The sequence below is a fragment of the Alligator sinensis genome, unplaced genomic scaffold (genome assembly GCF_000455745.1).
Source record: "Alligator sinensis unplaced genomic scaffold, ASM45574v1 scaffold739_1, whole genome shotgun sequence".
In the NCBI taxonomy this organism is placed as follows: domain Eukaryota; kingdom Metazoa; phylum Chordata; order Crocodylia; family Alligatoridae; genus Alligator; species Alligator sinensis.
The window spans coordinates 49,447-60,445 of NW_005843150.1; the positions used below are offsets into that span (position 1 = coordinate 49,447).

A 10,999-nucleotide genomic window follows, 5' to 3' on the forward strand; every position below is an offset into this window, starting at 1 on the left:
AGCAGGCCATTACCTAATTAGCTCCCAGCTGTTTATTATCTGGGGGCTTTGCAGCTTTCTAACTCTACTGACTAGCCCTGCTCTCAGTAACAGACCTTGACTCTTGTTACACTCAGCAACATAACCAGATGACCTAGCAAACGGTTCCAATGCATTCCTTGCACCCCGAGGCAAATATTATGGAAAAAATTAATATTTGAGAGATCCTGCAGTAATTCCACAGTGTAGGTAGACTGAAATACAGAACACTTTAGGGGCTGGTTCTGCTCTTATATGTTCCCTGGACACCAAATAAATTCAATGGTAGCACCATATGTACACCCAGACTAAAAGCTGTGCCATATTTATTTGTACCTTTGTTACATTGATCTAGATTTTCAGTTGCATTTCATGCTTTTAATCTTACAAAACATTTTCTTGTTTAGGTTAGCAGAAGAAAGCAGTGCATTTTACTCCTCTGCCCGCCTTTGGGATGATGGTATAATTCTGCCCCAACACTCTAGGAAGGTAGGCTCTTTCTTTATATTACATTTGCACAAGCACATTTCATTGCAAGATTCCAAAGAGATTAGGAAGTGAATTCATTTAGCAGACAGGGAAAAAACTGAGGCATGGGTAAGGATTCACCTTGCCCAGGTCTCCCAAATACCAGGCCACTTCTTTAGCTAGGAGACTGAAATACAGCCACTGTCTCTTCTTTCCTTAGCCAGGCCATCTAAGATGTTTCTCTTGCTGTCCTCTTCCACTCCGGTTGCTCTGATTGTGAAACTCCCTTCCTAGAATTCCTTATTTGAATTTCTTTCTCTTGGAACATCAAGTGCAAGCTTCCTGCTTGAACTTTGACTCTTGCCCTTGCCCCCATCTCCAGTTGTTTTTTTGTTTTTTTGGTTTTTTTTTTTTTTAAATCTCTACTCCTCAGTCCCTATATTTACCCCACTCTCTCTGCTTCATGTTGCTCTGGCAGTCTTGCTGTCCTGCTTTTTAATTGCCCCTTTACTCTTGGAATGGCTTCTCAAAGCATCTGTGCTTTCTAACCCTTTCTTCCCTTTGTGCCTCATCAGTGGCTTACCTGAACTCTTGATATTTTTGTCTTAAAGTATTACTAACAATGAATACATTAAGCACCTCAAGTACTTCTTATTTTTGAATGATAAATATGTAGCATTAGGGATGACTGCCATTTGTTTGTAAAGGACTGTATACATTTACGGTGCTGTAGGAATGACTGTTCATACTTTTTCTGGATTTTTTGGCAAAACAGTGCACAGGGGAATAATGAGAAATGTTTTCAAATGCTGGAGTTTGCAGAGCCTTGTATCTCACTAAAAATTAAATTGGAAAAGGAAATGTACAGTGATGAGAGTGAGCCATTGTTACTCATCTTCCTGACCAGTTCCACAGGGATGCTGCTGTTTAAATCTTTTTCAGTTCCAAGCTATGTTTCTGCCCTTCTGCTTCTCAGTAGTGAGAAATGGAGCAGTTGCAGGTATTGATGCTGAGCTGTGTAAGAGATCCCCACTCACATCTAAGCCTATCTAGCAGGTTTTATTGTCCTCTCATAATGGTAGCGTATTCACTAGTAAAACAGGACAAAAAACAAACCTCTTAATTTTCATAACAGGAAACAATATACAGAAGGCTATCGACTTGTTATAATCAAATCTACACCAATCTTCATCTGTGTTCACGGTATATTTAGAATGAAAGAAAAATAAATCAACCAGTTCCTAATCTAGAAATTATCGTTTCTGTACATTATATTTGAAGAAATTAAATTATCTTATTTCTCAAGACAAGAACTGGATCGCTGTCCCTGCAGTCAGTTATATTGCCATGGGAAATGCAGTGTCTAAAAAGGTTAAATTTAAGGGAAAAGGAGCAGGAGCCAGGTCATTCTTTTGTATATGATTAGAAATAGCAGCAGTGTAGAGCACTAATGGCATTTTGGATTGGCTGAGCAGTCCAGCACTTCAGTGACATGTATGTTGTGGTGATTAGCTTAGTTTTCAAAAAGTATATACTTTTGCCATTATAGCAATTTCAAATTCCCTTTGCTTCCTCATGATCTCCTATATTAGGATAGTACCTGTTTGCTCCACACAGTATCTTGAGGACGCTTCTCCCTCTAGTTCTTTCTCATGTCCCTAGCAACATTATGCTATCATGTTCATTTCTCCTGTTGGGGCATCTTAATGTTGGGAAATTTCTCATTTTAATGTTGATTATTCCACAAAAAGATAGATATAAAAGTGTTACCAGGTCTTTAAAAATAATGAATGTTTGCTGGTGTTTCTGAATGATTCTTTGCTTGTCCTGCTTTTTTTCTTTTTTGTGCAGGTGCTTTCACAGTGCTTAAATATAGTGAAACAGCAGAAGTACCAGACGGCACCTCTGCAACAATATCCTGTCATCAGAATGTAATCAGAAGCCTCCACTTGCAGATAATTGGACTTTAAGGAATCCTAGTACATGGTGACATTTGTTAATGGAAATGATTTTCTGGCACTAGAATACTGTTAATGTAAATGTAAGTTCTACAAAGTGTTGCCATTGAGAGAGGATTCTTGGATTTTATGTCCATGTAGAGTAGGCTTGTATTTTAATCTATAATTCACTAGCCAATTACTTGAAGATTATACTTTCTTAAAAAAAAAGGGAAATGCAATTCACAGAGTGATGGATCTATGGCACAATTTCCATTTCCAATGAAGCAAATTCATCTTTGTGCAATAAAAGTATCGGGTATTAATGTAGTTCACACTCCTGTATGAAATGCAGAGGCTGAGAAGTTAGTGTGTTCTAACCATAAAAGCAATGACAACTGGAAAAGAAAACAGACAAGTTGATTCTACAAATAAAGGCTTTACCTCTGTTCCCCCAAGATATTTGTTTTGAAGTCGCTGTTCTGTCAAATTTCTGTCAGGGTTCAATCATGAAAATACAGGCTCAGGGGTTATAAGCTAATTATGTGGGATTGTTTAACAACTGCAAATAATCTCTATGGGTACAGACCTGATTGTGACCCGCACGTGTGGTGGGTGTTCTGGTAAGCGTAAGAAACTTTGAATCAAGGCCTGCATTCGAATCCCCATTCTCTCTGTCCTGTCGAGGTAGTAACATCTAACTAGTTCAAGGTTTTCAGTTAGTTAAGTGAGACTGTATGGATCAGTGCATAGGGCACCCAACTATGAGGCAGAAGCCTCAATTCTACACTCATCTCCTGGTGGGCAAGTCAGTTTGCCTTTCTGTGCCTTGGTTTCCTCATCTGTGTAATTATGATACTGTTGTACTGCTTTGTGAAGTGCTTTGAGATCTATGGATGCAAAAGTATTTTATGATATGAACTAAAAATCATTGTTAATGAACCTTTTTTCAGCTCAGACTGTTGACTGAAAGCTGTTTGTCAACGTTCATCTGTATCAACGTTGAATCTTCACCACTTTGGTGGAGTAGCTAACAATAGGGCCAGAGGTTATTTTTAATCTAAGTGATGCTGCAGGTGTGATGCTCCAAAAATTATGTGAGGGGCAAGGATTTCTTAGGGTGATCTCTTATTGGACCAGCTGTTTAGCAGGGATAAAGTTAGATAAGTGAATGCAGCACATTCGTCCTTGGGTCTTCCTTTCAGACTCCTCTTTACATCTTTTGCAGATGTTAAGGAAGTAGCAATTGGATGCGAGTCTTGCAAACTGCAGTAACTTATGTTTGTGTGTAATAAACCTTGCAAGAGACAGCTTAGTTTTATATACATCTCAGGTCTGGGATGATAATTCAGTTTCCATTCACTTTTAACATTAAAAGAATTAATTTATACTAAGTATTTACAAGAGGATAGTAACTGTTTTGTCAGCCCTGACATAACCCAGTGATAGCAGCATCAAAAATTCCCCCATCTTACCCAAAGCTGTTTGTTAACAGACATCTCAGTTATGAGGTGCTTTATTTTTCAGAACCTGTACTGGAAATATGCATACATTTACAAACACTGAACTCACCCAACTGCATTCAACATTATATTCACTCAAATTTGGAAGCTTAATAGTTTGTGGAGCAGCCAACATGCTAGATCTGGCCCTTTGCACCTTGTCACTGGGTCCATGGGAAGCCAGGCGGGGCATGGCCCTGCACACTAGATCTGGTGTAGGAGCCAGGCTGAGGCAGTGAGAGGCCCCGGGGCCCTGATCCTCTTGTGTGGAGCCCAACAGAAATGGTGCAGTCAGGATCCAGATGTGCAGGCCTGATCCTGGAGCATAGGGGTTCAGTCCAGCCCATGGATCAGCCCCATACCACCCATTTGGCCCATAGGGCCAAAAGTTCAAGGCACCACTGGTCTAGAACAGGGCTTTTCAACCTTTTTTAACTAGTGTGCACCTTCTGGTGGCAGCGGCAGGCCGCTGGCGTGGGGGGTGGGGAGGTGCAGCAATGTGCTGCGTGGGGCTGACGGTGCCCTCCCCCGGGTAATAGCCGCGCGTACCCTCTGTGATCTTTCCAAGTACCCCTACAGGTACATATACCCCTGGTTGACAACCCCTGGTATAGAGGGTCCCTGTAATTCTGGACAATTTGGATTTTGATCTTAGTCCATTACCCAAACCACTTCTTACCCTGAATGTGAGAGAGCTTCCAAAATTAGGAGGAAAGAGGATAGGAGCCATTCTTTTTCCATACTAGTGGGTGATGCAGTACTGTAGACAGGACATTATTAACTGGGGAGTGGGAAGGGACATTACCTATATGTTGTAGGCTCTACCTCTAGACTTCTCAGCAGTAGGGTTGTTATTAAGTGAGAAAATATTAGTCTTAGACCTGCTCTCTCATTGATTGAATCAAGTCCCCAGAACAGCCAGGAAGGATGGTGTTCAAATTGGTGTTTACTGTGACTCACTGAAAAACATTTGAGTTTAGGATGTTAACACAGTGAAAGAGAAATTATTTAAATTAGAAAATTTCTAAACAATCTGAAATTGCCTCCTCTTAAAGCATGCATTAGAAGCTACAATTTTCAGCTTATTTCATGGATGTTTATTGTATCTGCAATATATATTGAGTTCTAATGGTGCTCTTTCAGGTATCTTTCCTTCTGTTCCCTGCCGCAAAGTTTAATTCTATAAAAGCCCTTCTTTGTTGTTTTAAATTTTCAAATGATTGCTGCTGTGCTTTTTAAAATGTCGCCAAGTGTAAAGCTGGAAAAGTCTGTGCAAATATCATAAGTAAATATGCAGAAAAGTGATTTCTTAATAAGCAAATTTTACAAATCAAAGCCAGGCATCAAAGGAAAATAGTATTTGAGGTTTGTAAGTAGAAACTACCTTTTTGAAGATAAAAATGTAAATTATGATAAAGGCATTTGCGATAGCTGTCATGCTGTTTTGAACATCCCATGGAAGGTAACAGAAATGTTCATCTCCACTTCAGCCCTGGCCATTTCACTCATATCCTTTGCATTCAGTACCAGTAGGTAGGCGGGCTTGGGTCCCACGCAGGGGCTAATGACCACACTCAGAATCACTCCTAACAGTCAGAAGTAAATAGATTATATCCATGCTGAATACTATGGACTTTGTGTAAATCACTAACTGCATATGCCTAGCCTAGAACAATTGTGTGGATCAGCAAAACCCTTCAGAGCTGCTGTCCTATGATCCTATACACTTGGCTGGGGTGGCTCAGTCAGGGATGATCCTGCTGTGTGTGGAGGACTGGACTAGATGAACTTGTGAGGTCCCTTCCAGCCATACTTTCTTATGATCCCTCCCTCCCCACCCCCAAAAAAATCGACTCCTTAAAATGTGAAGAGAAAAACCCTTTCCTTCTCAAAGTATTCTGAGATTGTAGTACATCAAAATAATTTCCCAAGCAGGTTCATCATAGTATGGCAACTTCTGCTGCATTAGAAATTTACAGTATACCTGTCTGAAAACCAGCCATAAAAAAAATGGTGTTGCAGGTTCTGTGATGACTGTCCCTCAAATGGAGTCCATATCAAATTTGGCCCATTAAAAAGTGGAAAGAGAAAGTAAATTTACGTTGCAGGTATGCTTTTCTGATTATATTTTGCAGAATTCTCATTTTGCATCTTGGGTTGAAAGAGAGTTCCCCTAGCTCTTATGATTTCTCACCCTTGCAGCCAGTAGTAGTAGGGTAGTTGGTCCCTTACTTGGGGCACAATTCCAGCAAGCTGCGTACCACTTCTCTTTTAGGTGGCAATCTAAAATCTATCCATCCAGCAAAAGGACTAGATAGCTCAGGATAGCTCAACCCATGTCAAAGGACGCAAACTTTTAAAAGAACTTACTAAAGGACAACGAAACATAATATGAGGACACTTACCATCATCCTCTTCCAGGGCACCTGGCTGCGAAACAAAGATAGGTTCTGATGGGTATGAATCTGGTTCCTGCCATACCCATGTTTCTCTGGTTTTAATGTTCAGCTTACAAAGCTGTAACATGAAGAGAAACATCATTTTAGTAAGACTCCTTTATTTATCATTAAGTTAAAGATTGGTTAAGTTCACATGTCCCCATTCAAATATTTAATAGTTACCCTGTCTGGAACAAAGTGGTTCAGTCCAAGGCCATATGCATATGTATAGGGTTTCCCACTATATTTCTGGTAATTGATTTGTGGAAACTCGAAGGCTATAAAACAAAACACATGTTTGCTGGAATTGGTAGGTTTCATATTTCTGAAACAGCTTTGTTGCCTCTGGCTGAGGTTCAGGATTAAATCTTACCTTGGCGAGGCCCCGCGAAAAGAATTTCTGGTTCCAACCAGATGGTTTCATCACTGTGCAGAGTTGCTGTGGCCGGCGTGTAGGGCAAGGTGACTAAATTCTTACCCGTGTCAACCTAGGACAGAAAGAGCCATTGAGAAATAAAGGAACAACTCCAAGTCCTGCATTTTCTTTTTGTTGCACTAGGTGCCATGGAAGGTTGATTTTCTTTCCCCCTAGCCATGTATCTCATGATAGGCAGCTGGATACAAACTTTCCAACTCACCCACAAAAATGACTCTCCTCATTTCTTAATTAACCCTGAATAGCAAGGTGCTGTAATAAAGGCTCAGAACAATAAGGCTTCATGACTTTTACAAAATATGTTGTTAGATGTTCCCCAGCATCCTGTGAAGTTTCAAACATAATTCAAACTAAACTGCAGCTGCCAAAATAAATAAGCAAAGTGCAATCTGCACTATAGTAACTTTGACTTTTTTGGGGGGCCATACTGGCCTACTTTCAACACTCAGATGGACAGTGACTTTCCTAGTGGTTAGTGTGAATTAGGAGCCTTTGCTTTACTATAGCTGATCCTAACTCAAACCTAGTTTTCCTTAAGAGTGAAAACTAAGGAGTCTGAGACTGAATATATATTAGCACTAGCTACTGAAGTGAAAAATTAAGTCTCATGTTTTTAGGGGAAAGAAAGATTTAGTGAGACAGCTGTCTAACTCTGCAAAAGTCAGTGGCATGTGCGTGTCTAACTCTTCTGTGTACCTCTTGAGAATCTCCCATTAAACCATCATGAGGTTATTAATAAAGGTGCCAATACAGGTCAGCGCTTGTTTTAATACATATGCTGTATGTGTAGAGGGTACCAGGGAGTTTCACTACTCTGAAGACAATTTACCTGGCTAGTTACATTACCTCTATTTGCTTTCAGCAGAGTCAGAATCAACAGCAGTGAAAAGTTTAAAAACCATGTAGGACCAGTAAGTTTGAAACATAAGACCCTGCCTTATATGGCAGAAATTACTCAGGAAATAGATGGAGCTGAGGAGGAGGATTAGAGACACAAAGAGCCTTGGTGCTCTTTGTTTGCCACGGAAACTAGGTTTGCATCAGCTCTAAATACATAGGGCCAGGGGGAACAGCAGGGCAGACTTGGCCCAGGGGCAAGCTGCTTACTGGGTTAATTGAGAGGCCACAAAACTATTGAGGCTGTTCACGTGATCCCATGCACAGTCCCCTTGGCTGCCTCTGCTCCCCTTTAATATTCACTCTCTGCAAACACTCTAGCAAAAGAACTGGCAAAATTATTCACCCAGCTCCAAGCCACATACACCTCTGGGAATGGAACGTAGCATCTGGGAAAAGTTGCTGATACTTTGCTCTTCTCTATCTTGTAAAGAAATGTGAAGAATTGTGATGTTGGGCACTGCCCGAAACCCATGCATAGTGGGCGCACTGAGTATGTGGATTTAAAGATTTCTCTCAAAAGAGATTTGAATTCAGTTGCACTGAAAACAACAATCTGGCCACAGGTTTGCCGGAGCCGTGCGGGCTGTAGCATTCCAAAGGATTGAACTGAGCTAAGCTTCCAAATGTGCCTGATCAAACTGTTACCTTGTCAAAGCTTAAAGGAAGGACATATCTTCGAGCTTCAGGCTGAGGAGCTTTTTCAGCCTTTTTCTTCACTTCTTCCCAGTTCCCACGTAAATTGGCTAAATACAGATAATTGTAAACAAACTCAAACCTGCACAGAGACAGAATTGCAAACATGAGCCAGGGCAAACATGGGCTATTTGAGAAAGAGTTCAGTATGCAAGTGTTCGTTGCAGACCTGCAAAAACTGAGCACTGAGGCCTGGTGTGGCTCTTGGGAGTCACTACTGCAAAATCCAAAGGCCTGGCAGATTTATTTCCATATTTATGTGACCAGTGCCAATCAAGATGAATCCAGTTGTGTGACCACAAGTGCAGGTGCTGGAGTAGCAGAGACACTTCAACAATGACAGAGGTTTACTAAAGCTGCGTGGTGACATGAAAGCTTTGGTAAAATGGATTCTATTGGACTCCACCATACCATTACTTACGAGCAGTATGCATTAAAAGTTACAAAAAGGAAATATTTTAAAACAAGATCATTGAAATTCAGGGACTGCCTTCATCCCTGAAAACAGATCCCCAGTATAGCAGTTGCCTGTGTCTGTTCACATGGCTTCATTGAAGATGGGGCTCCTGTCTGTCTGCTCATGTGGATCTGGCTGGGAAATCACAGCCTCATTTATCACCGATTCCTGGGTGGTGCAGGGACTGGTATCACATCTCTTTATTCAGACAAACTAGCACTTCAGGTGGCTGTGGAGCACTCGGGTCTATCAAAGAAGTTCAGAAGCCTTCAGGAGGTTAGCAGAGAAAATAGATTTTCACATGTTGCACTGAAATAGTCGCAGAGCATGAGATTCTGTCATTTTTAGGAAAATGCTACTTTGCCTTCAAAAGTTAATAATCTCTTTTAGTCAGAACAAAAATCAGAGCCTGACAGCATATTTCCATTAATGAGATCATAGCATGACTATATTTTATGAGGTGTCACTTCAGCTTGCAGCTTTAAAATGGATTATTATAATTAAATGTATATAGGTCAAAATCCTAGAGCCTGGTTCTCCTGTCACCTGACTGTGCAGACAAGCCAGTCTCTCCCTCACAGTCAGAATGGACTGACAATCTTTCATGACAAAACTATCTCCCCAGCCCTGCTCCTGGGGAAGTCAATGACAGATTTTACCTAAATTCAGTCACAGGAAGGGTCAGGCCCAAACAAGTAGGCACGACAAGGATCCATTAGATTGACCATCCCATTTCCTTTTCAGTGCATGATTACTCTCTGCAGTATATTTGCTCTTACATTAAGTCTTAGAGGTGTCAAGCTGACAGATCAGTGCTATGGATACGACAGGTGCCCACCTGTGAATTTTCGGGATGGGTGTGCTCCCTAGATTTTAAAAGACATGATGGGCACTCGTTTGAACCCTTACGTACCCCTTCCAGGTGCAGAGATCCACAATAAGAAATCCATTGTCCTCATATGTGTTAATGTGATGAAAGAGGTTAAAGGCTGAGGTCCTGTATCTGATATTGAGGTACTTTCCTTTAATTTTATCTGCTACATGAATCCAGACCTGGAAACAAGGAAGCATTTTGCTTTTGGCACCTGGGAAATAATGAAGACGTATTTACTGTGACGTGGCCTCACATTTAGAAGCCCAGTCACATAGCAGGTTACCTCTCGGTGTAATATATCACGTACCCCCATGGTTTCATTGGACTCAAAGCAGTCCATGTAGTTGGCTCCCCAAAGGCTCCAGGAAGAGAGGAACTTGATCAGGTTAATTTTCACTGGTGTTTCCACAAATACTATGTAATTTGCAGTCATTCCAAAGCTGTTCAGAAATATAGTGGGAGCTTGTTAAGTTTCACTGTATTGATTTCTGACAAGAGTGCATATATGCACAAAATGGTAGTTTATGTTGAATAGAGACTGCAGCATTGAAAATTCACACTCAAATTGACTGGAATATATAGGTTTGCAAACTGTTAATTTTACCTGTTGGGTATTACGTGCTTAACAGGTTTGCTTAGCATGAAAGGCAGACCAAACGTTTCTGTAAAGCATGGTGCAAACCAGAGTCAAACTGTGTGAAGTACATCTGGTCACATCTCAGGGTGATTGTACCTTTGGGTTCATTTGTATAAATGACAGTGGTCTCTTTGCTAAAAATGGCTCAATTCAAATATGATCGCAGGTCTTAAATATAGGCTTGACATTAAGACTGCTTTAATTCCCAATTCTGATCCCCACTGTTTTTTTGTTGCACATAAAACTGGCTTTTTGTATTTTTTTTCTGTACCGTATTCAGAATTGCCTTGAAATTTACCTGTGAACATAGGAGGGCTTAAATCTGTCGCTGCAAGGAAACTGCACAACCACCTCAGACTTCTTAATTGGATCTTCCTTATCTGAAATAAAATTGTATTTAACTGAACCATCCATGGGGCTGTTTTCATAATTTAATATATTACAAAAGGTTTTTGGCCTTTAACATGAAAAGTATTCACTCTGTGAAAATTGCAGAGTGCTTCTGTTACTTACTAAATGTCTCATCAGAATTTCTAGTTATTGGCAGAATGGATTTTAAAACAAGACAACACAAACAGGATCTAAATATTGAAAAGACATACAAAGCGCAAAGTCCAAAGATGGCAAGTTGGTTCAGCA

General features: G+C 40.6%; 2 protein-coding genes across 3 annotated transcripts in view; one reads left to right on the forward strand and one right to left on the reverse strand.

The window, feature by feature from the left end:
- LOC102370209 (methylcrotonoyl-CoA carboxylase beta chain, mitochondrial-like) overlaps nt 1–2,654 on the forward strand; it is an 18,378-nt gene extending 15,724 nt beyond the window's left edge. For both annotated transcript variants that reach the window (XM_006037632.3, XM_025194046.1), the window contains exons 11-12: nt 426–507; nt 2,338–2,654. In XM_006037632.3, coding sequence (XP_006037694.2) covers nt 426–507; nt 2,338–2,421 — 166 coding nt within the window. In that variant the 3' untranslated portion in view covers nt 2,422–2,654. The remainder of the gene's footprint in view (nt 1–425; nt 508–2,337) is intronic.
- Nucleotides 2,655–2,788: 134 nt separating this feature from the next.
- Nucleotides 2,789–10,999, reverse strand: part of RPE65 (RPE65, retinoid isomerohydrolase) — a 16,775-nt gene continuing 8,564 nt past the window's right edge. The window contains exons 7-14 of the mRNA XM_006037631.3: nt 10,659–10,740; nt 10,031–10,163; nt 9,763–9,902; nt 8,345–8,474; nt 6,737–6,851; nt 6,547–6,641; nt 6,331–6,442; nt 2,789–5,511 (exon numbers count right to left, since the gene is read on the reverse strand). Coding sequence (XP_006037693.1) covers nt 5,360–5,511; nt 6,331–6,442; nt 6,547–6,641; nt 6,737–6,851; nt 8,345–8,474; nt 9,763–9,902; nt 10,031–10,163; nt 10,659–10,740 — 959 coding nt within the window. The 3' untranslated portion in view covers nt 2,789–5,359. The remainder of the gene's footprint in view (nt 5,512–6,330; nt 6,443–6,546; nt 6,642–6,736; nt 6,852–8,344; nt 8,475–9,762; nt 9,903–10,030; nt 10,164–10,658; nt 10,741–10,999) is intronic.